The 25913-nt window shown below is 41.3% G+C and overlaps 1 protein-coding gene across 1 annotated transcript in view; it reads right to left on the bottom strand.

Annotated features, from left to right (window-relative positions):
• Positions 1-20938, bottom strand: part of LOC139544627 (5-hydroxytryptamine receptor 4-like) — a 48110-nt gene extending 27172 nt beyond the window's left edge. Inside the window, exons 1-5 of the mRNA XM_071351945.1 lie at positions 20934-20938; positions 20715-20861; positions 19380-19580; positions 10881-11034; positions 8876-9459 (exon numbers count right to left, since the gene is read on the bottom strand). Coding sequence (XP_071208046.1) covers positions 8876-9459; positions 10881-11034; positions 19380-19580; positions 20715-20861; positions 20934-20938 — 1091 coding nt within the window. The remainder of the gene's footprint in view (positions 1-8875; positions 9460-10880; positions 11035-19379; positions 19581-20714; positions 20862-20933) is intronic.
• Positions 20939-25913: the final 4975 nt, after the last annotated feature.

Genomic DNA, 25913 nt, shown 5'->3' with positions numbered 1-25913 from the left:
ATTACTAAATTAATAACCTAAATTACAGAGTTAAAAGAAGGAAGCCTGTGTAGAATACAAATATTCCAAAACATGCCTCCTGTTTGCAATAAGGCACTAAAGTAAAACTACAAAAAAATGTGGCAAAGAAATTAAACTTTTTGTCCTGAATACAAAGCGTATGTTTGGGGCAAATCCAACACAACACATCACTGAGTACCACTCTTCATATTTTCAAGCATGGTGGTGGCTGCATCATGTTATGGTTATACTTGTCATTGGCAAGGACTAGGGAATTCTTTTGGATAAAAATAAATGGAATAGAGCTAAGCACAGGCAAAATCTTAGTAGTAAACCTGGTTCAGTCTGCTTTCCAAAAAATGCTGGGAGACAAATTCACCTTTCAGCAGGACAATAACCTAAAACACAAGGCCAAATATACATTGGAGTTGCTTACCAAGATGACATTGAATGTTCCTGATTGGCCTAGTTACAGTTTTGAATTAAATCGGCTTGAAAATCTATGGCAAGACTTGAAAATGGCTGTCTAGCAATGATCAACAACCAACTTGACAGATTTTGAATAATATTTTAAAGAAAAATATAGCAAATATTGTACAATCCAGGTGTGAAAAGCGCTTAGAGACTCACAGCTAAAAAACGTACAGCTGTTATCGCTGCCAAAGGTGATTAAAACATGTATTGACTCAGGGGTGTGAATACTTATGTAATTTTAATATTTCTGTATTTCATTATCAATACAATACATACAAAACATTTCTAAAACCACATTTTCACTTTGTCATTAGGGGTTATTGTGTGTAGACGAGTGAGACAAAATTATATTTAATCAATTTTGAATTTAGGCTGTGGAATAAGTCAAGGGGTATGAATACTTTCCGAAGGCACGGTATATTTATCGGCGTGGAGACAACAATTTGTACAATTTGCTCGCCACTGCTAAAAAAATATAGGGGAAACACTGTTAAAACTCTCACTATGTTGTTCAGCAATTTACAAGCCCTATACTGTAGCTACCTGGGCTTTTACAACCTGAAATAACTACACTTCACATCATCGCATAATATAGCAATATCACCATCTTCAAGTCTGCCTCAAGTTAACCTCTAACACAATGTTCTAGCATCTTGAAAGCATTCCACCATCTTGCCAGAAGTAGCCTCCTCTTGTCATCACTGTTGCATCCAAGATAAAAGCATGGATGGATTATGTTTTATCTAAAATGTCTATATCTAAGTGATGTAACTATAGCATCCATTTTGCACCAGGACATACGCTTTCCTGTGTATAAGCTCTCTTGGTGGCAAGGTGACGAGTCAATACAACCAAATGGAACCTGGCTAGACTGGGAATTCCACAAGGTTAGGATAAAAATGTGTACTCTATAGGTGCCATTGAATCTTTATTGCCCACAAGGGTTGAGAGCAGTGGAGGCTGCTGAGGGTAGGATGGCTCATAATAAAGGCTAGAACAAAGCGAATGGAATGGCACCAAACCATGTGTTTGATGTATTTGATACCGTTCCACCGATTCCACTCCAGCCATTACCACGAGCCCGTCCTCCCCAATTAAGATGCAACCAACCTCCTGTGGCATGAGAGAAATACATTTGTAAAGTAATCAAAGGGGCTTACAAGAAAATGACTAATTCGAGGCAGAAAGGAGTTTGAGCACTTTAATCCATTGTTCAGGATGAGTAAATCACCTGTACTTACCCTGAACAATGGATTAAAGTGAGCAAATAAGAAATTGATCTCTGCCTTTTTTGTTGAGTGCTCCTTTCTGCCTGCAATTAGTCCTTTTGGAAATGTTTCTTGGTAAGCCCCTTTGACGGATTTTTGTCATTGTTGTCAAGCACCCCTACTTTTCTTTGTTTGCTGTTGCTCATTTGTAAAGTAAATACATTCACTCTCAGTGTGTTGGTTCACCACAGAGACATAAGTGCCTCCTACCCCAGCTAGCACATAACGTTCTGAGAACCATATGTTTCTTATAGCTTCGTGAGAGTATGGTTGTCCTCTGGTTATGTTGCCTGCAACCTTCCCAAAATGTTATTGGAATGGTGTAGGATAGTTGCTTGGCTTTGGAACATCCTCAATACATTTAAGGAACATGACAAAATGTGTTATTACTTTAACAGAATGTTTCCTAAAAGTTCAAACATGGTTACATTTAATTCATTTTTTTGGTATTGTTCTAGGAATGTTCTCCAACTGGTTTGGAATTGGGAATGTTCTCAAAGTTCAAAGAACGTTAAGAAACAACGTTGTTCTGTTGGAATTTTGGTACTTCAGAGTAACATTTCCTACAGGTTTCCTTATGGTTCTATTTTAAATGATGTTCTCAGAACGTTCAGAGAATGTTAAAGTGGAACTGACAGCATTAACCACTTTGCAGATATGAAACAAACAGACAATCATAATATCAGTGAAAAATATCAAATTCCTACTTTATGCTACAAAACCAACTATATAAGAGGTTTGAAATAGGTTCTACTTTACTCAAAATTCCATGATGTAAAGTAAGGCATTGTTGGCAGAATAGATGGATGCAGTTCAATACATGATTAATATAATTCACTAATACATTTATTCGCTTTTTTCCAAAAAATGTATAGCTGTAAATCACAGCTGGCCCCGTAGATTGTTTGCTGCCTCCACCCATTCGGGCGGGATGCACTGTTTCAGGGCAATGATCACAAGTCAGTCATAACGTAGTCATAGCGTGGCTAGTAGGCTAGCATACATGTCAAACATAAGGCCCGTGGGCCGAACAAGACACAAAAGCGAGTCAACAATTGAGTCATCTATTTTATCAAATTATAGCCTGATGTCCTGGCAACGGTGAATTCAACTTCAATTGCGCTGCACAGCGGAAGTGTACAGACACATGCCACAGTCCTAGCTAGGCTACTAAAAACTAAGCCTGCAACAAAACAACATGCAGAGGAGCACTACGTAGGCCTATTACAGGGTGAGGAGTGAGTTTCACACATCCCCATGTGCTACATTCACCCCTCAAACGTACTTAACAGTGACCCCAGCACTGAACTGAGCGCAACTGTAGATCCGAGTCACTAGGAACCACTGTAAAGGACGTCATGCTGTTTGCTTAGGGAGTACTACCTCCTCCCGATTTGGCCCATATCTGGCGCGAACTCGGGACCTCTGCCTTAAAAACACACGTGACCGCACACCTCAAGCGTAGCCGATCGCACCACCTCAAAAGCTAGCTAATGAGGCAAAGCAAGCGGGATACTTAAGGCTGAGGAGTAAGTTTCACACATCCCTATGTGCTACACTAGATTCTCAGAAACATATATCTTCGTTCCCAGAACCAATGGGAAACCAAAAATGTACGCTACCATTACTTCCAAGAAACCAAATGTGCTAGCTGGGACTGCTCTCAATATGGCCACCAACACTACTTCCTGTAGCAACTCCACTTTCAAATGCAGATTTGTGATCTAAACCCTAACCAACCTTAGCACTGCTCAGCTTCAGCCGTTTGCAAACAAAGAGGCTGAGGGTGTGTGTGGCTGCTGGAGCCTGACACAATCCACAAAAATATCCCTTAAAAAAAGCGCACTACATCCCTGTCAACAGCTCTGCCCCATTGGGACACGTTTCTGCATTTGACATTCCTAGATTACAATTTTAGGGTGTAGGTGAAAGTTACTGCAGAATCTGTTAATCTAATGAACACTCTAAGTTATTTTACCTCAGAGCTTGAGCAAAAACTGTGGACAGTCTTCAATTGAGTAGAGACATGGTAAGAGGAAGTGATGGAGAAGAGGGCCACAGGTTATTTTAATCATACTATGACAAAAATAATCAATCTCTAGCATTCTGTGCATTTAATTGTGCTTTTTATGCCTCTTAAAATGTAAATACAAAAAGTATGTGTGTATATATATATAAATTCATTTTGAATCCTTCCCTATTTGCTATGTGAATAAAACCAGCGTGCTCAGCGAAGTGCATCAATGAACCAAGGCTTATTAATGTGTGAACCAAGGTGAGATCCGAGCGCAACAGAGTGGATGGTAGTCTGTGTGGGAACCAAGGTGAGATCCGAGCGCAGCAGAGTGGATGGTAGTCTGTGTGTGAACCAAGGCTAAACCTGCTTTTCAGCCACAACTTAATTCTCTGTGTATATTATGACCTTGTTACACAAGGCTTGGTTTTTGACGTGTAATGTCCTTATGCCTTTTTCCTGCAGATTACTAAACACACACTCTCTATCGACACTTTGTTCTGCTGCTGAAAGCAGCTTCAGAATAAACCAATACAAACTAGAGCAGCTAAAGCTACTAAGCAAAAGGAAATCCATAACAAATACTGAAAACAATGGATGCACAATTCAACACAGAATGGATTTTGACCATCCTATGTAGGCATTATAACATAACTAATAAAGTGTTATTCAACACCCTGAAACCTCATGGAAAGAGAACCAGTGCTCTATACTATGAATCAGGTTTGAGGAGTTAGCGAGGTCTACGGAATACAAATTAGGAACTTCTTAATTTCTCCTCCCCAGGCCTCCGCCTCCCCTAGCTCAATCAAATAAAATTGTATTGCTCACATGCGGCAAATACAACAGGTGTAAACTTTACAGTGAAATGCTTACTTACGAGCCCATTCCCAACAATGCAGAGTTAAAAAGTAAGACAAACATTTGCTAAATAAAATAGGAAATAGTAACACAATAACAAGGCTGTATACAAGGAGTACCAGTACCGAGTCAATGTGCAGGGGTATGATGTAGTTGAGATAATTATGGTAATACAGTATGTACATGTGATTATAGGGGTAAAAGTGACTAGGCAATCACTGAACAAAATATAAACACAACATGTAAAGTGTTGGTCCCATGTTTCATAAATAAAAGATCCCCAAAATGTTCCATATGCACAAAAAGCTTATTTCTCTAAATGTTTTTGCATACATTTGTTAACATCCCTGTTAGTTAGAATTTCTCCTTTGCCAAGATAATCCATCCACCTGACAGGTGTGGAAATTCAAGAAGCTGATTAAACAGCCTTATCATTGCACAGGTGCACCTTGTGCTGGGGACAATAAAAGGTCACTGTTTTTGTCACACAGCACAGTGCCATAGGTGTCTCTATGACTACGGAGTGTCCACCAGAGCTGTTGCCAGAGAATGTAATGTTAATTTCTCTAGCATAAGCTGCCTCCAGCGTCGTTTTAGAGAATTTGGCATTACGTCCAACCGGCCTCACGTGCATGACGCCGTGTGGGTGAGCGGTTTGCTAATGTCAACATTGTGAACAGAGTGCCACATGGTGGCGGTGGGGTAATGGTATGGGCAGGCATAAGCTACGGACAAAACAAAAGAAGCATTTTAACAATATCAGGAATCAAGGTAAGACCCAAGTGCAGACTATGTGAAGTAACATTATTTTAACCACATGGGCAGGCAAACGAGGCCAAGGTACAGGACGTCAGGCAGGCTCAGGGTCAGGTCAGGCAGAGGTCGGTAATCCAGAGGTGGAGCAAAGGTACAGTATGGCAGGCAGGCTCAGGGTCAGAGAAAGGCAGTGGTCAGGCAGGTGGGTACAGGGTCAGGACAGGCAAAGGTAAAAAACCAGGAGGACGAGAAAAAGAGACTAGGGAAAAACAGGAGCTGAAACAAAACGCTGGTAGGCTTGAACAAACAAGACGAACTGGCAACAGACAGAAAACACAGGTATAAATACACAGGGGATAATGGGGAAGATGGGCGACACCTGGAGAGGGGTGGAGACGAGCACAAGGACAGGTGAAACAGATCAGGGCGTGACAATCGATGGCAATTTGAATGCACAGAGATACCGTGGCGAGATCCTGAGGCCCATTGTCGTGCCATTTATCTACCTCATGTTTTAGCATGTTGCTAATATCTCTCTGTCCTAACATTTTTCCTTACTAGGAACTAGAACTAGAGAATATTTTCATAATGTCCTCCCAAAACATTACCTGCCCTATCCAGTCTACTTCCTCCCTTTTCTGACAGCTGGAGCAAAAGTCCTTCCACCCTCTTCCATGACTGTTATCTACAAATGCATATGGAGCTTGTGTTTTAATTTACAATGATAAACATCCAGATACATAGCTAATAAGACGTTAGCTAGCTGATGATATTTGATTTACTTAGCTATACAGTGAAGTTAGCTAGCTAGCATCTCATCATACACAGTGGTCTACCTGTATGCTAGCTAATAATAATATATACATGTATATTATATATATTTTTTTTTCAAAATGTATTTACTTCCATGAATAAGTTCTCCAGGTGCCTCTGTTTTTGGAATCCTTATAAAAACGACAATCTGCAAACTTTCCGATTTTTTTGGTCTCCAAAAAACCCTACCTCTCGCAAATATTATGTCATCATCCCCTTCATTTGAGGAAGAGGACTGATTAAATATTTTATGAATCAAATATTTTTGTTGTTTGTAAAAAATAGTAACGTTAAAATAACTACCATATTACACGTGTAATAATGACAGCATTTGCTTCCCAAACTATACTTTTTTCACAAGACTGTTTTGGACATTTGCAAAAGGCAAACTGACAGCCACAACCAACCATAGACATATTTATCCATAGATGTAAGTTTCTATTTAAGACAAAACTGTCAGCCATTCATAGTGTACCCTGGAGTTTAACAGTCAAATTGACAGGGTTAGAGGTTCCAAAACCCTTAAATGGATTATTTCTATGGCCACAACACAACAAGCTGTTCCTTCAACCTGGTCTCAGAGCATTTCGTATTATTCTGTACCTAAATCCGAGACACTCCATTTAGTTTGATATGTTATGTTTTGTATGGTATGTATTCATTTCGTATGACATGTTACAAATTACAATTCATATTATATGTTACAAATTTGCTAAACTTACAATATGTTATGAATTTGCAAAACGGATGATATGTTACGAATTCTAGCTAGGTAGCTAGGTGGCTAACGTTGCCTAGGCTAGGAGTTAGCTTAAAGGGTTAGGGGAAGTAGGGCTGTCCCCAACTAAATAAAATCTTGGTAGACTGAAAGTAGTCTGTTTTTTCGACCAATCGATTGGTTGACATTTTCACTATGTGACTGACTACTGACCACTTTAATGCTAGAAGAAAAAGTATCTTACGCAAAATCCATAATGACTTTCCAACAGCTTCTGTTCTAGTTGTAGTAATTTGATTCTGAGAGGAAAAAATATCATCTGCTTTGTGTCTCAGACATTTTTTAATAGAGAGACGTTAGGGTGTCTCTAATACCGTTTGTTTTTCTGCCTACTACATTACACAAAAATTAATCCAAGGAGTAACCACTACTACTGTGAATACGGCCGCAGAGTTACCACTTAAGAATGCAATGTTATTTTCCAAAACGTAATAAAATAGAAACAGATGGACGGTAGACTTGTAACATTTTGTATGGAAACAAAGTCATAATCATTATGTGAAAACCTCAAACAATAACAAAAGGCTAAGTCAGAGAGAGAGACTTCTCTCCAGGGTCTCTCTCTCTCTCTCTCTCTCTCTCTCTCTCTCTCTCTCTCTCTCTCTCTCTCTCTCTCTCTCTCTCTCTCTCTCTCTCTCTCTCTCTCTCTCTCTCTCTCTCTCTCTCTCTCTCTCTCTCTCTCTCTCTCTCTCTCTCTCTCTCTCTCTCTCAACATCCGGCACCTCATCCGATTTCAAAAGGGAAACATAATCATAAATTGACAATCCAGGATATAGTCACATCAATTTTGCCCCCTTTCCCCCCTGTGTATCCAGTAGTGTTGATGAGGTCATATAGGCGCGGGCTGAGTGGCCTAAGTGCCTTCCTCACACATGGGCCTCTGAGTCTGGCAGAAGAGTACAGCACTGCTCAACGTGCCCAACCAAATTGGGTATGGAAAACAACAGGGTATAAGAGCAAATCTAAATCTCCCTAATGATGCCCCATCCTTTACTTGTCTTCACTTGATGATAACCTATTCTGGCTTCCTGGTTGTCTACTTAAACATGAGACATTTTTAAATAACACACATTCAACAGTTAAACAAACTCAAGCTTCTGATTCAACATGTTGAAATCTGATGTAAATATTCATTCTTTGATGACCCTGATTGGAGAATAACCAGGTTTTCTCTTCAGACCTCAAACTGTCACACCCTGATCTGTTTCACCTGTCTTTGTGTTTGTCCCATTCATTTTTTATGTTTTTATTTAACATTTAACTAGGCAAGTCATTTAAGAACACATCCTTATTTACGGCCTACCCCAGCCAAACCCTGGGCCAATTGTGCGCCGCCCTATGGGAATCCCAATCACGGCCGATTGTGATACAGCCTGGAATCGAACCAGGGTCTGTAGTGACGCTTCTAGCACTAAGATGCAGTGCCTTAGATGTCAAATCCTACCGGTGTGTTTTCCGTGTTTCCTGTGCTCTAGTTTTTGTTTTTCTTAGTCTTCCCATTTCTGACCTCTGCCTGTCCTGACCCTTATCCTGCCCGTCGAGCTGTACCTGCATGACTCTGAGTTGGATTAGGACTCTTTGCCTGCCTTGACTTATCTTTGGCCTGCCTTCATAAGGCATTGCAGTAACAAAAACGAGAGCACAGGAAACACAGGAACACGCTGGTAGGACTCGACGGGACAAGCACAAAGACAGGTGAAACAGACCAGGATGTGACACAAACGTCTTGGGCAATATCTCATCTCAGATTAATCAAAATGTATTAGAAGTAAGATAGGGCACCAGAGACTCAGCTTAACCCACCTACCTGAGGGAACATTATGTGTCTGTGCCTGAGAGAGAATGATCTTAATTCAAGGCTAAATGATAAAAGGTAGGACACGTGTGGGGGGTCCAGTATCAGTTCCTTACCTGAGTGCGATGGAGGTCCCGTTGACAGATCCAGAGTAGCGTCTGGTGGGGCCGTAGCTCCCCTGGCGTACGTATCTCTCACCACCACAACACAGTACCATGAGGAAGGCCCGTCTGAAGGCCCTGTTCAGGAAGGCGTAGAGAAAGGGGTTAAGGCCAGAGTTAATATAGCCAAGCCACAGCCAGGCGGTCCACATCTGCCAGGGCACACTGTAGTGGATGAAGGGGTCCACCACGTTGGTGATGAAGAACGGGGCCCAGCAGAGACAGAAGCAGCCCATGATGACAGCCAGGGTCTTGGCAGCTTTGGTCTCTATGCGCATGCGACTGGAGCCCTGCTGCTCGGAGCTGAGGTAGTGCTGGGGGGGCGCCGAGTAGTGGGCGGAGCCTGCCCGCTGCAGCGTGCCGATCTGCCGCGCGTGGCCCATGGCGGTGATGTAGATGCGCTGGTAGGCCAGCACCATGAGGCCCAGGGGAACGTAGAAGGCCACGGCGGAGCAGATGAGAGCATGCGGACGGTTCACCACGAATACACAGTTGGTCTTGTTGCTGCTGCTGCTGCTGCTAAACTTCCTCTCCTCAATCTGGAGACAGACAGCATGCAGAGAGAGAACAATCAATGAACAAGCAGATCCACATACAGTAAGAGGCATGTGCGTTCTGTTGTATCCACATCCACATATGGAATAGTGACACGCTTGTATCCCCTTCAAGCGAGAGTGTAACGATTGCTTAATGTCCATTTACTGACTCTCTTAAAACAAACTATGAACGGGTAGACGTTGACATATAGTATTATTTGTGTTCATAAACTGGTAGCTGTGAATTGTGCTCAGCACTGACTCCAGTGTTTAGATCTCAGTGCGCTTGGAATTTTCTTGGGTGTTTATGTCTATGTAAATGGTAGTGGTAGCTTTAGCCTAGGATGGTTGAGTGCACTTGGACGGCACTTGCACTGAGAGAACAAAACATTAGAAATATCTGCTCTTTCCATGACATAGACTGACCAGGTGAATCCAGGTGAATGCTATGATCCTTTATTGATGTCACCTGTTAAATCCACTTCAATCAGTGTAGATGAAGGGGAGGAGACAGGTTAAAGAAGGGTGTTTAAACCTAGCGACAACTGAAACATGTATTGTTTATGCGTGCCATTCAGAGGGTGAATGGGCAAGACAAAATATTTAAGTGCCTTTGAACAGGGTATGGTAGTAGGTGCCAGGCACACCGGTTTGAGTGTGACAAGAACTGCAACAATGCTGGGTATTTTCACCCTCAACAGTTTCCGTGTGTATCAAGAATGGTCCACAACCCAAAGGACACCCAGACAACTTGACATAACTGTGTGAAGCATTGGAGTCAACATGGGCCAGCTTCACTGTGGGATGCTTTTGACACCTTATAGTCCATGCCCCGACAAATTGAGGCTGTTCTGAGGGGAAAAGGGGGTGCAACTCAATATTAGGAAGGTGTTCCTAATGTTTTGTACAGTCAGTGTATATGGATAATTTGAATTTTGTAAACAATAATCAGTGTCATCATTTGACAGAGATACGTTTTTTCAGATGTCAAAGGTGAAACAATGAGTCATAGTGCTATTTTTAGAACTAAAAGAGTTCTTTGTTTGCTCTCCCCAAAGAGCTTGATGGATGAACAGTTCATGATCTGAGCAGCTCGAAATCAGCACTTTGTCCAAACATTAAAAACTATTCAAACATTGTTGCTGAAAAGGGCTGTGAATAGTAGAATTGTTTTATGACTACTACAACACCATTCTACGAACTTGAAATGTTATTCAAATAAAAAATGTAATGCTTGTTGTTTTAACCATGTGTCCTTCACTTAACATCGGTCCACATTTTCAAGGATCAACAAAACAATTCATGGTAGTTCAAAACATCTAGCATATAAATGATTTAGATCAAACGACTTAGACTACAGAGCAAGACTGTCTGTAGTAGAACCATCAGATAGACAGGCAGGCCACAGCTGCTTACAGACTTACAATGTCCTCTATGCCGATGGCATGCCAGCTTTGCATAATGGGAAGGAAGGAGATGAAGGAGGCGATGACCCAGCATCCCCCCAGCATTAGGGCCACTCTGACGGGAGTCATCTTAGTCCTGTACACCAGCGGCTGGCAGCAGATCGCATAGTACCTACAGTATCAAAATAATATAACAACATTATAACAACATCAACATCATAGATTCAACTGAGGACAAAACCTGTAATCTACTGATAGTGGTTTTCTGAATAATATTTATATCTACAGGCCACAAGTATCTACCTGCTATGTACATACCAAAATATTGGCAATGATGACTCATTCCTTATTCCTTATTCATTAAGGGCTTTATAAATACATTTGATTGATTGATTGATTGATACCTGGCACTAGGTTATTTTGACCCAGCAGTGGGTTGGTTTTTACTCTTGCTGGGTTATTGTGATTCATGTATTTTTAACCCAGCAGAGGGTTATTTATTACTTTATGGCTGGGTTATCATTATTTGTATTTTATTTGTATTTTTATTTACCCAGCAGTGTTCATTTCTTAGTTTCTTGCCGAGTTATCTTTTTCTACCTTCTCTCTATTACAGAATCTGCAAATGTTCTTAAAGTACAAATACTTCTAACAATCAAAGTTACAACGTTACTACACAAATGTTTATTTTTCAGCTCTTAATTTCAACTACAAAATGAAGTCATGCAAAAGATAAAAAAACAAATAAGGAAGACACAAATCAACCAACATTTTAGAAGCACAATCCACTATTTGAATATCACAGCAGTCCTACCAATTAAAGCTGAGGAATGGGGCTGAAGAAAAGTAACCACCCCACAGCCCCTACCAAGTATACATGTTAAACATGATTTTATGTCAAACAACAACAACAACGAAACATAATGTCTTCTGCTCCAGAGCCTGCCCATTCATGATGGTGAATGCCAGGGAGTAGAGGTGATTGTCCCTGAGAGTCACAACGAAGGGTTCGGGTCTCTTGTTCTTTTGGTCTCCTGGCAGAGTTATTCAGACATATTTGTAACAACCTGGGGATTAGAGAATATTATAAATGTTGAAAAATGATCACGACACTTTTGCACAAGCCTGCGCACGCATGCACACACACACACACAAACACACACATACATGCAAACACAAATTGTGGCCTTCCCTATTGCTCAGAACATGCTCTACTCCTATACAGTCTATTGCTGTGTGCAGGACGTTAATCTGCATTGAGTTGAGTCCAGACCCTTTGTGCATGGTTTACAGTATTACATATTAAATAGAATTCAATATTCCACATGTATACTTACAGTATGACTTTCGGGCATCATCAATGCTTGGGCAGGCAGTCTTCTTTCCAACTTGTCACACACGTCTTTAGTATCTGTATCTGGGGAATACAGACGTAACAAGATTTTAGGGGGCAGTCAAAATGGACAAACGTGGATAAACATTTGAGATACTACTTTCATTTCCATTTGTAGCTGCCTGCACTCTGTACACTGGTGGTGGGATAAGTACTCTCAGGGCCATGCCGCCTTTAGTATCTGGGGGACAAAGACATGACAACGTTTAAGTGGAGAGTCTAATTGGATAGTTTAAACTTGGCTGAACAATTGAGACACTCCTTTCATTTCAATTTGTAGCTAGCTAGCTATAGCCACCTAACGTTAAAGTAAATGTGCCTGCATCCAGACTGAGACTAGCTAGCTAGCTAGCTAGCTAACTCATGGAAATAATTAGGCAAAAAACCATAAAGTAACTGACCCAACATAAAAGCATGAATTATAAGCTTGCCAACTACTGTAGCTCCCAACCATGTTCATTTTACTGCAATGGGCACACACAGAATGTTTCTTGGTACAAATCTACTTTGAACAAAAGTATACACCTTACACACATGGGTATGGGCTTAAAAAAAAAAGATACCTGCAACATGTCAGATATAGAATTGAAATGTATTTAATTTTAAGTTTGCATCCCAATACTATACTTGATATATATCATATAAGACTGAAATTGAACAGAACCATTTGACATAGAAACACCAGTTAAGAAAACCCAATGTTTATTAATTATGAAATTATGAAAAATATGAATAATATTCCACCCATGAGGCCACTAGAGGGTGATTTGGTCATTTGACTACAGGAAAGGGCTACATTAACTCAGAGACAGGGAATACTCCTAGCTAAGTAAAATCTAACGTTTGGTTAGCTAGATAGCTAGCTAAGATAAGTTAGCTAGATACCTGAGGGGAAACAATGCCGCACACAGTAGGCCTACAGAAGACAGGTTTTGTACAGGCACTGATATATCTTCAACAAAAACCTTACATTTCTGCTTTCACACACAGCACATGAAAATAGCTTGCATCATGTGATGCAAAACACAGCATCATATGATGCAAAATGGCATTATACAGGGGATGATTTCTGTATTTTGAAAGTTACATATCTTGAAAACTTGAGTGCTGACAAGCAAAACATTTTGGGACTATGTCGACAATCGACTAATGAAACAAATACCAAAAGATAATTTTGGGGTGGAATTTTCCATCAAAACATTAAATACATGACACAAAATCAACTACTTCTATCAAAACATACAACAAAACATACAAATATGTTACACAATGGCCCATTAAATACAGTGCCTTCAGAAGGTATTCACACCCCTTGACTTTTTTCACATTTTGTGGTGCTACAAAGTGGGATTAAAATGGATTTAATTGTCATTTTTTGTCAACGATCTACACAAAATACTCTGAAATGTAAAAGTGGAAGAAATATTCAAAAAAAAAAATGAAATTCATGAAAAATAAAACACTAATATATCTTGATTATATAACTTTTCAACCCCCTGAATGAAAACATGTTAAGCCGAAACCACACAGACAGACGTCGCCAACGGCGTCAAAATTTGCATGCGAGAGTAGAGAGAGTCAATTCACATTACACTGCCGAGTGTATGCCAACTTAATGGTCATGAGAATCCAAAAATAAACAGTTGTAATATGTTATGTTCGCTTTGTGAATTATTGTTGTGTGTTCCTTTTGACTCACCTTATACTGTATGTCCTACGGGAGCCCTGTACCTGCCTCCTGTTACGTCAGCTCACAAACATGAGGAGAGTTGCAGCTAATGCACCCTAGGAGTTGATATAGAATTTAGCTAGTCTCATTCTTTCTACATAGCAGTATTCCCTCTTGAACAGAGTTCTGCAAGTTTCCCAGTCGTAGCCTGCATAGGCCGTATGCCTGTGCTCAAAATCAACAAAGGTAGGCATGACATTATTGTTTTTAAATATGTATTACTGGCACTGGCAGCTAAACTTATCAACAAAAAATAGACAGTTTTTAAAAGTCCAGACATAGCAATTCACAAACAGTCTATTTTCTGGCAAATTTCCGCTCACTTTACCAGCATTGCTTCGCGTACGCGTAAGAAAAATTGACTTGCTTTCTAATTTGAAGTGCATGATGCCATTGACGGCATTGATGCTCGCGCCACGTCTGTTTTCTCTCATTCACTACCGTGCATTCTATTTCCAGCGTGTACGCGCTCATTCACGCCGTAAACAATCTAAATGCTTTTCGTTTGATTTGGGCTTTAGAATCACCGTTGGCAGCGATTACAGCTGTGAGACTTTCTGGGTAAGTCTCTAAGAGCTTTCCACACCTGGATTGTGCAACATTTGCCCATTACTCTTTTCAAAATTCTTCAAGCTCTGTCAAATTGGTTGTTGATCATTGCTAGACAACCATTTTCTTGCCATAGATTTTCAAGCATATTTAAGTCAAAACGGTAACTAGGCCACTCAGGAACATTCACTTTCTTCTTGGTAAAAAACTCCAGTGTAGATTTGTCCTTGTATTTTAGGTTATTGTCCTGCTGAAAGGTGAATTTATCTCCCAGTGTCTGGTGGAAAGCAGACTGAACCAGGTTTCCTCTAGGATTTGCCTGTGCTTAGCTCCATTCTGTTTCTTTTTATTCCTGAAAAACTCCCCAGTTCTTAATGATTACAAGCATAACATGATGCAGCCACCACTATTCTTGAAAATATAGAGAGTGGTACTCAGAAATGGTTGTATTAGATATGCCCCAAAGATAAAACTTTTGTATTCAGGACAAGAAGTGGATTGCTTTGCCATATTTGTTGTAGTATTACTTTAGTGCCTTGTTTTAAAACAGGATGCATGTTTTGGAATATTTTTATTCTGTTCAGGCTTCCTTATTTTCACTCTGTCAATTAGGTTAGTATTGTGGAGTAACTACAATGTTGTTGATCCATCCTCTTTGTTCTCCTATCACAGCCATTAAACTCTGTAACTGTTTTAAAGTCGGTTTCCTTCCTCTCCGGCACCTGAGTTAGTAAGGTAGCCTGTATCTTTTAGTGACTGGGTTTTATTGACACACCATCCAAAGTGTAATTAATATACGTAACTTCACCATGCTCAGAGGGATATTCAATGTGTGCTTTTTATTTTTTACCCATCTACTAATTGGTGCCCTTCTTGTGGTCTTTGTGGTTGAATCTGTTTGAAATTCACTGCTCGACTGAGGGACCTTAAAGATAATTGTATGTGTGTGATACAGAGATAAGGTAGTCATTCAAAAATCATGTTAAACTCTATTATACTTCTGAACTTATTTAGGCTTGCCAAAAGGGTTGAATACTTATTGACTCAGGACATTTCAGCTTTTAATTTGTTTTACATTAAAAACATAATTCCACTTTGACATTATGGGGTATTGTATGTAGGCCAGTGAATTTTGTATTAATCCATTTTAAATTCAGGCTTTAACACAACAAAACGTGAGAAAAGCCAAGAGGTGTGAATACTTTCTGAAGGCACTGTACTAACTACAACTATCAATATACCCTAACCTGGTTAACCCTCTTTCATATGTCTGTGCCATTTGTTGATACTATAATTATAGCATGCACCATAAAAGGCAAGTAAATTATATTATCACAGCATGGGCTGTATCATTTTTTCCTTAAATGTAATTCAAGAGCATGAATATCCAGAAACAAAAGGCTTTATTTGACCTTTTTCCATTTTAACTGAGAGCTGAACTATCTTCTTCTATGGGTCCCTCTACAGTACCTCACCTTTGTCCTTTTCCTTGGCCTCTTACTTGGTCCATTCTTGCAAACAGCAACTCAGATTTGACCTCTTTTATGCATGAATAAGGACTGATTGCTGATTGAAGAAATTGTGCATATAAGTTTTGCACACGTGCGGAAGAGGTTCGCATTCATGGGAATAATTTGTATCAGCTGTCACCAAATGTTTAAATTTTGTTTTTCACGATTTACTCAAATGGCACCTTTTATAGAGAGTTGTGTTTACTGTTTTTCAATAATGTGCTTAGCATTTGCATTGTGTGTGAAAGCAATGAGAAATGACTTAGAGATCAAGTGGACTCCAGTTTCATTAAAAGTGTCTTAGCAATCGAGAAAAACTGTAACCTGAATGCATGATCAGTAACGTTAACTTTTTACTCACAGCTTTCAGTCAGCCACAACGCCTTTCCCATTGGTCCGTCAAAAAGTAATTCCACTCAGTGCCTGGCTGCACTGGTAGACTTGCTACAGCTGCAACAGTCCTCATTCACGAGCTTGCCGGAGAAGTTTATTCTTCTGGATTTGGCGGGAAAATTAACTCACTCACTGGCTCATCATATGTCTAGAGTACCAGTACCGAGGTGATGTGCAGGGGTACGAGATAATTAAGGTAACTATGTACATATAGTAGGGGTAAAGTGACTCGGCAAACAGGATTTTTTTACTTTCACAACAGGAGTGTGAAAGTGTCTGTGTGACTGTGTGTAGTCATTTGATTAGCTATTTAGCAGTCTTGTTCAGCAGTCTTATGGCCTGAATTCTTGGGAGCATGTACTCTACAAATTGTGTTAGTTTCAGTGATCGCGTGCACGCTGGAGCCGCTTCTTCTTGTTTTTAACTGATAAGCGGGGAACCCGTTGGGGTCGTGGTCGTCTGCTGCAATAGCCCATCCGTGAGACGGGCGCGTCTGGCACCGACGATCATGCCACGCTCAAAGTCACCTAGGTCACTCGTTTTGCCCATTCTAATGTTCAATTGAACAGTAACTGATTGCTTCAATGCCTGTCTGCCTGCTTTATATAGCAAGCCATGGCCACGTGACTTACTGTCTGCACGAGCAAAGTATTTTTTGAACGGGGTGGTGTACCTAATACACTGAGTGTATGTCCAAACTCTGAATCAAATAGGTTTCCCCAAAATAACATGGTCGCTGTGGTAAAACGTTTATTTTGATTGCCGATCTTGTGCATTTATCAAGATTTCATCAGGTAGACTGACTTCAGATGTGTCATGTAAACAAGATTATTAGGAAATGGTTCTTCTTCCACATAACATGTAAACGTTTAAATCAAACTATTATATTATTCTGACTAGTCAGAATTATTGTTGTGTGCCAATCGTGTTCTTATTGGTCAGTCACCAGTAGACCTAGACCCTGTCACACTGAACAAGCCAAGATGTCCGACAATCGTTTACAATGTAAGAATTTTCCCATGGCGTGGAAACTTTGTCTGGGACGACAAAATCGTGGCATAAGACGGCTAAAATCGTACAGTCTGCAAAGGCCTTTAGATGGCTGGATGTCTTAGACATTTATTTGGGCTTTCCTCTGCCCCTTCACAACTGTGTGGGTGTGTGTGGACCATGTTCATTCCTTTGTGATGTGGACACCGAGGAACTTGAAACTCTTGACCATCTCCACAGCAGCCCTATTGATGTGGATGGGGGTGTGCTCATCCCTCCGTTTCCTGTAGTCCATGATCAGCTCCTTTGTCTTGCTGACATTGAGAGAGAGGTTATTGTCCTGGCACCACACTGCCAGGTCTCTGACCGCCTCCCTATAGGCTGCTTCATTGTTGTCGGTGATCAGTGATACCACCTATTTGGCATCAGCAAACTTGATGATGGTGTTGGAGTCGTACGCGGCCACACAGTCGTAGGTGAACAGGGAATACAGGAGGGGATGAAGCACACACCCCTGAGGGGCCCCGTGTTGATGATCAACATGGTGGATGTGTTGTTGCCTACCCTCACCGCCTGGGGTTGGCCGGTCGGGAAGTCCAGGATCCAGTTGCAGAGGGAGGTGTTCAGTCCCAGGGTCCTGCGCTTGGTGATGAGCTTGTAGGGCACTATGGTGTTGAATGCTGAGCTGTAGTCAATTAAAAGTGTGGAATGCAATAGAGATTGTGTCATCAGTGGATCTGAAGGGCCGGTATATTAATTGGAATGGGTCCAGGGTGTCTGTGATGTTGGTGTTGATGTAAGCCATGACCAACCTTTCATAGATATAGATATGAGTGCTACTCAGATTTAGTCATTTAGGTAGGTTACCTTGGCATTGGCATGGGGACTATGGTGGCCTGCTTGAAACAAGTTGGTATTACAGACCGGGTCAGGGATAGGTTGAAAATGTCAGTGAAAACACTTGCGAGCTGGTCAGCGCATGCTCTGAGTACACATCCTCGTATTCCATGTGGCCCAGCGGCCTTGTGAATGTTAACCTGTTTAAAGGTCTTACTCACATTACCTATGGAGTGAAAGATCACACAGTTGTCCGGAACAGCTGGTGCTCTCATGCATGGTTCAGGGTTGCTTGCCTCAAAGTGAGCATAAAAGGTATTTCGCTTTTCTGTTAGGCTTGCGTCTACGGGCAGCTCGCGTCTGGGTTTCCTTTTGTAATCCGTGATAGTTAGCAGGCCCTGCCACATCCATCAGAGCCGGTGTAGTAGGATTCAATCTTAGTCCTGTATTGACGCTTAACCTGTTTGATGGTTCGTCGGAGGTCATTGCGTAATTTTGTATAAGCGTCCAGATTAGTGTCCCGCTCCTTGAAAGAGAGGCAGCTCTAGCCTTTAGCTCAGTAAAACAGATTTCCGATTCGGATTTGAGTTTTTAAAACGAATTTTCTGCAATTATACACATTGTGCTATCATATGCTATCTGAGGGGGTGACCTACAGGGGGCCCACAAACTCCCCCAAATTTAAAAATAATAATAATTTGTTGAGGGCCCACTGGAGGTCGGGGGCCCGGGGCACGTGCCCTGCATACCTGTTCGGTAATCCGGCCCTGGTCCTGTGGAGAAGCATATATTAGATTTGTGTTTGGAGCGAGGGGGTGAGCTAGCAGGTGACTTACTCCAGTGACTTTTGACTGTATGGGGCAGGTGCAGGACAGGACAACATATCTGCTCATGTATCAGCCATGACAGGCTGCCATGTGCTTAAGGACAGAGAAGGACAGAGAGGTGCTAGAGAAGGGCCCTCCAAGACATGTGCTAATGCTAACACACAAGCTGGGTGTTAGGCTGAATGGATGCATCAAGGTGACTGGGCTGGTGGGCGTGGCAACAGTTTGCAATAGTTTTGCAATGATTACCAAAGTGAAGGGATGTTTTTCACTATGTTCATTGCTCACCTGTCCAGTGCTATGCAGCACAGGTGTAGGATAGATGCAGTGGTCAGAAACACATCCAACGAGGTCCTGACCAGACAGAAGATCTCCCCATACCTCCACTGACCTGTGGTCAGCTCAATGGCTGCAAATGGCATGACAACCACAGCAACCAGGAGGTCTGCAAACGCCAACGACACTATGAAGTAGTTGGTCTTCTTTTTCCTTGAGGGAGAAGGGGAAAAATTGCATTTTCATTCATTTCCAGAAAGGCGCATGAGTTGAATGCAAAGATAACGATATTTTTTATCTAGCTTTTAAAATGATCGACTGATCTGCACTAGACAGAACAACCTTTTTTTTCTCATAACTCTTTAAAACCATACCGCAAAAACATAGAACATGACAGAAACAATGCCAGTGTCTAATGTGAGAACAGCTGCTTCGTTTGTCACCCAATAGCCAGAAGGTGGCATATTCATCAGTCTGTCAATCACACATGTCCTACTTCAATTCAATTCTGTCCAATATTTTTCTGTACATGACTTCATATGTCATTTTATAGAAAACAGTGTGCTTAACAAAAGGCCCATATGAGAATCCCCTAGAAGCAAATATACAGACTTGTTGACACACAGCAATAAGATAATGTTCTCTAGAGATGGTGGGACGCAGGATGTAAACACAACTATACTATCTATCTCTGTGCTAAAAAGCACACTCTAAAGCAGTGGTTCTCAACTCTAGCCCTTGAGTACTCCCAACAGCACACATTTTTTGTTGTGCTTTAAAGGGTTCCCATTTCCTCGTTTGAGCACTTAGGCGTTTTCTCAATTGGATTTGCTCCTGCGTCCTCTCTCCTCCGTACTCTCACCTCCTTTTGAAAAGGGTCAAAGGTAATCGAGGAGAGGCGGCGAGGAGTGCTTGTATGAAATGAGACTCTCCTTCTCCACTCGCACATCATCAGGAAAATTACGTTTGCAGGGATGGATCCCAAAATAAATGTGTGAAGTGATAAAAACAAATTCAGTTAGTTGTGCAAGACATTTTATAGATAAAACAATAAGTAGAACATTGTTTTAGAACGTGTGCATGGTTTTCTCCTTCGACAAAACAAAAGCTGATTCAAAGGTGGTGTGGCAGATTTCAAAACTCTTCCGCGAAGGACACATGACTTTCCTCAATGAAAGGTGGCTATCGAGGAGGGGAGGACACTTTTCCGTTCGCCACTCGACCACTTATTGGTTTCCGGAGCACGGAGGAGAGAGGAAAGAGGGTGGAGCATGGACATTTGCCCAAATTAGAAAAATCCTTTGATTTGACAGGACGTGACCTACATGTAACAGGAAGTGGGCTTACCGAAGATGTCTGTCCTTGCAGAGCGCCACCATCACCAGCAGGTTTCCCAGAACAGTCATGATGATGATGATGGAGAGGAAGATGGTGAGAATGACCCTCTCCAGTGAGTTCAGCACATGCTCCATGTTTACCACGTCATCGACTGAACTACACAATCAAACAATTACTGTTATTAAGGTCATCATCATAACATCATTGGAATATGACTGATAATCATACGACATGTATGAATGAAGACCTTTCATAACATTTAAAAATATATATTTTCAATAACAGAGAGCATTTGATGTGTGGGCTGTGTCGCCTCTAAATGGTATTTAGTTTAGATGTTTCATATAGACCATCATATCTCAACAATGAATTATGTTCCCTCAGGAAATAAAATGAATTTAAATGAATTACTCATGTTCCACTGTGTGTTCGTACTGTTCAGGTGGGTGGGATTCTGTGGCCATCGCTGTTCATCTGCATAGAGGTTGCTAAAGGAGAGTCCTCCACACCAGTCGCTGTGGCCCTGAGGACAAACACAACCAGGCAGTTCATCACAGCTCTAATACTAACACTGTGAATTGTTCACATCTACAGCTTTAAGGCTGTATGATGTTACAGCTGTAATACTGTACGATGTTACAGCTGTAATACTGTTTGATGGTACAGATGTAATACTTTATGTTACAGCTGTAATACTGTATGATGTTACAGCTGTAATACAGTATGATGTTACAGCTGTAATACTGTACCATGTTACAGCTGTAATACTGTATGATGTTACAGCTGTAATACTGTACGATGTTACAGCTGTAATACTGTATGATGTTACAGCTGTAATACTGTTTGATGGTACAGATGTAATACTTTATGTTACAGCTGTAATACTGTACCATGTTACAGCTGTAATACTGTATGATGTTACAGCTGTAATACTGTACGATGTTACAGCTGTAATACTGTATGATGTTACAGCTGTAATACTGTATGATGTTACAGCTGTAATACTGTACCATGTTACAGCTGTAATACTGTATGATGTTACAGCTGTAATACTGTATGATGTTACAGCTGTAATACTGTATGATGTTACAGCTGTAATACTGTACCATGTTACAGCTGTAATACTGTATGATGTTACAGCTGTAATACTGTATGATGTTACAGCTGTAATACTGTATGATGTTACAGCTGTAATACTGTACGATGTTACAGCTGTAATACAGTACGATGTTACAGCTGTAATACTGTACGATGGTACAGATGTAATACAGTATGATGGTACAGATGTAATACTTTATGTTACAGCTGTAATACAGTACGATGTTACAGCTGTAATACAGTACGATGTTACAGCTGTAATACTGTACGATGTTACAGCTGTAATACAGTATGATGGTACAGATGTAATACTTTATGTTACAGCTGTAATACAGTACGATGTTACAGCTGTAATACAGTACGATGTTACAGCTGTAATACTGTACGATGTTACAGCTGTAATACTGTATGATGTTACAGCTGTAATACTGTATGATGTTACAGCTGTAATACAGTATGATGGTACAGATGTAATACTTTATGTTACAGCTGTAATACAGTACGATGTTACAGCTGTAATACAGTACGATGTTACAGCTGTAATACTGTACGATGTTACAGCTGTAATACTGTATGATGTTACAGCTGTAATACTGTATGATGTTACAGCTGTAATACAGTATGATGGTACAGATGTAATACTTTATGTTACAGCTGTAATACTGTATGATGTTACAGCTGTAATACTGTATGATGTTACAGCTGTAATACTGTACGATGTTACAGCTGTAATACAGTATGATGTTACAGCTGTAATACTGTATGATGTTACAGCTGTAATACTGTATGATGTTACAGCTGTAATACAGTACGATGTTACAGCCAATGACAGACTGGACAAAAATAACCAAGTGCTGTGTGTCTGACTGGCCTAGGCGAGTGGGCTGCCGGCCCACTGCCACTGCGGTTGGGTATTACATTTGTCAGCCTCTCTCTCCCAGCCAATTACTTTTGGTCCAGTCCATTCTAACTTTACCTGGGCCCTGCCCCTTTCCCATCTCTGTTAAGTGGTGACATTTGGATAAATAGTGCAGTGGAGCAAGATGGACAAACAAAATGAGAAAAACGTAAAGGTGGTGCTGAAAAGCGGAGAGAGAGAGGTTGAAGTCCCTTGAGGCTGATGCAGCCAAATGTTTTAAAAGAACAAATTATTAATTTGGCGCCGTTACCAGTCAATCATCTCAGCCTAGTGAGCCTGAAGGCACTGGCAGAGAGAGGAGAGAGAGCAGAGAGAGCAGCCCATTGAGCCTGAAGGCACTGGCAGCAGAGAGGAGAGAGAGCAGCCCATTGAGCCTGAAGGCACTGGCAGCAGAGAGGAGAGAGAGGAGAGAGAGCAGCCCATTGAGCCTGAAGGCACTGGCAGCAGAGAGGAGAGTGAGCAGAGAGAGCAGCCCATTGAGCCCAGCGATACCAGTTCAACTGTTAGTCAAGGTTTTGCAGGTGAAGCGATAAGCGAATAGCAATAAGATAAGCAATGTTTGGGTTTGGGTTTGGCTAGCTGGCTATTTAGCTATATCGGGTGCCTTTTGTTGAAACCAGCGCTCGTCAATGTCACTTTTCGCGAACCGACCAATCACAGCCTGGATGGGGCGGGACATTAAAAAAAGGTTGACGTGCTACAGGAAACTTTTGAAATGTTGAACTCAAGTTAGTACTTGGCATCAAATTAGAGACTAAACACCAATGTAGACCATTTTTCTTGCACAAGGATTTAATGACGGAACAAAACCTACAAAAATTATAAATGTTGGATGTGTATTTCTTAAACTGCTGTATTGTCCAATTGGAATTAATATTAGTGGTATACAGTATACTATTATATGAAATTATATGAATATATATGAACATTATATAATTAATATATTAATATTATACTAACATTATACGATTATGTTATAATATTATACTAATATACAAATGTATACTAATTACTCATCCAGGTCGAGGATAATGCATCTGCAGTGGACAGATGTAGATAGAGCCAAAGCCAGGATGCCACTGCCAACCAAATTTGTGATTATTTTAAAAGGCCGAAGTCAGGGGACCTAGATATGTTTTTTCGCTTCCACCCCCAACAAAAGTGTGAAAAGTCTGTGGTGCAGAAGGTTTTTCTTTTATAAAGATGGGACCAACAGGAAGTGGCTGTCATACAGTGAAGAGAACCATGCTTTCTTCTGCTTCATTTGTATGGCATTTGCAAAGCCCACCGAGAACAGCCCTTTCATGAACGGAATGGCAGACTGGAAGCATGTCCATCAGAGAGTGGAAGAGCATGAGAAGAGCGTTATGCATAGAGGTCATGCTGAGGCCTACTTTCTAAGGTCCTCCAAAGGTAACATTGAGAGCCTGCTCATCGGCAGTCAGATGTCTGCTCATGGAGAGCAAGCGTGCAGAACAAGGCACGTGCTAGAGAGCATTATAGACGTTGTTAAAGTCATAGGCAAGAGGGATCTGAGCTCCAGAGGAATGCAGTCTGAAGCAGCTTATACGTTAGATGACAGCAGCATTGACCATGGCAACTTTTTAGAGATGATCATTCTGCTGGGAATGTACGACCTGTGTATGAAAGCATAGAGTCATAGAGTCCTGCATAGTGTCTGGGTCAAGAGGGGGCTCTAATCCCTCTATTATCAAAGATTACCATCGATAACGTCATTACCACCATCCAACACACAATGCAGGCCACCATAGCAAGTGAAACCCAGGAAGCTGGTATGTTTTCAGTCCAGATTGACGCTACGCAGGACATTACAACACAAGATAAATGCTCTGTCATAGTCAGATATGTGACGAACATCATCCAAATGCGAGGCATCCACTGGACAATACTTTGTCCAGGTACTGAGTGAGGTACTGGAAAACATGAAGCTTGACATCAGCAAGTGCATTGGCAATTCCACTGATGGAGCCTCCAGTATACAGGCATCCCTGCCCTGCTCTCTGCAAAGTCCACCAATCAAGTGCATGTGTGGTGCTATGCACACATTTTGAACCTTGTTTTGGCAGACACAAAAGAGAGTGTCTTGGCAAGTGGGTCACTTTTTTCTCTCGATAACAACATAGCTGTGTTCTTCCGTGAATCCTACCAGAGGATGAACATTTGAGAGAAGGAGAGCAAGGACCCAAGACACAGACGTCTTGCTCCAAGTGGAGAGACACGCTGGTGGGATAAAGACAGTGCCTTAAAGAAGGTCTTTGGAGCTTTTGGAAATCCCGATGAGGGGCTGTATGTTGATGTCCTTCTCACTCTTTCAACCATACAAAATCAGAAAAACATCCCCACTACTGCACGCGTCAAGGCACAAGGATACATTGAGGGGTTGCTGAAGTATGAAACAATACTTAAAGCTCAGATATTCCTCTGAATATTTCAAGTCACCTCACCAGTCTCAAAATATCCTCAAACAAGTGGAATGGACATTCTGTCTGCGCATCGTATGGTTGTGTCTACAGAGGAGCAGCTGAAAGGGATGGCAAGAGATTTGTCAGCTGCAGACACATTTGTTCAGTGGGCCAACAGGAAGTTGCAGGAACGGGATGAGGAAACAAAGCTGGTATTAGAGACCACTCTGCCAATGAAAAGGGCTTGAAAGAAGAAAACCATGCCTGGAGAGATTGCACAAGATTATACTTTTACTGGGGCAGAGAGTGCATACAGGATTGGTGTCCATAATCAAATTCTGGATACAGTCATAGATAGCATCCATCTGCGATTTCTGAGTAATGACACTGTGTATGCCAACATGGCTCTTCTGGACCCTAAACACTTTAGTCAGATAACATCCAGTGCCAGTGGCCTTCCACAGACAGCCCTTCAAGAACTAAGCAAATGTTTGATCAAATTTGACAGCAGAGCAACGGTGGCCAATTTACAGAGTGAGCTCATGAGTCTGGCAGAACAGTGGACAAGGTTAAAACAATTGAGATTTGAAGAATACACAACCAGGACTATGGAGGATCATGGACCTGAAGGAAGTGAAGACGAGGTGGAGATGGTGAACAAGAGCTGTTCATCTTGCAAGGACTGTCCAGCGTGTTGCTACCGTATTCTTAGTCAGTACAACCTATTGACTGACGCATACCACATCCTGGGCCTTGCTTACGAGTTCC

The sequence above is a fragment of the Salvelinus alpinus genome, chromosome 18 (assembly GCF_045679555.1).
Source record: "Salvelinus alpinus chromosome 18, SLU_Salpinus.1, whole genome shotgun sequence".
Taxonomy (NCBI): domain Eukaryota; kingdom Metazoa; phylum Chordata; class Actinopteri; order Salmoniformes; family Salmonidae; genus Salvelinus; species Salvelinus alpinus.
This window is presented reverse-complemented; position numbering and strand designations above follow the sequence as displayed.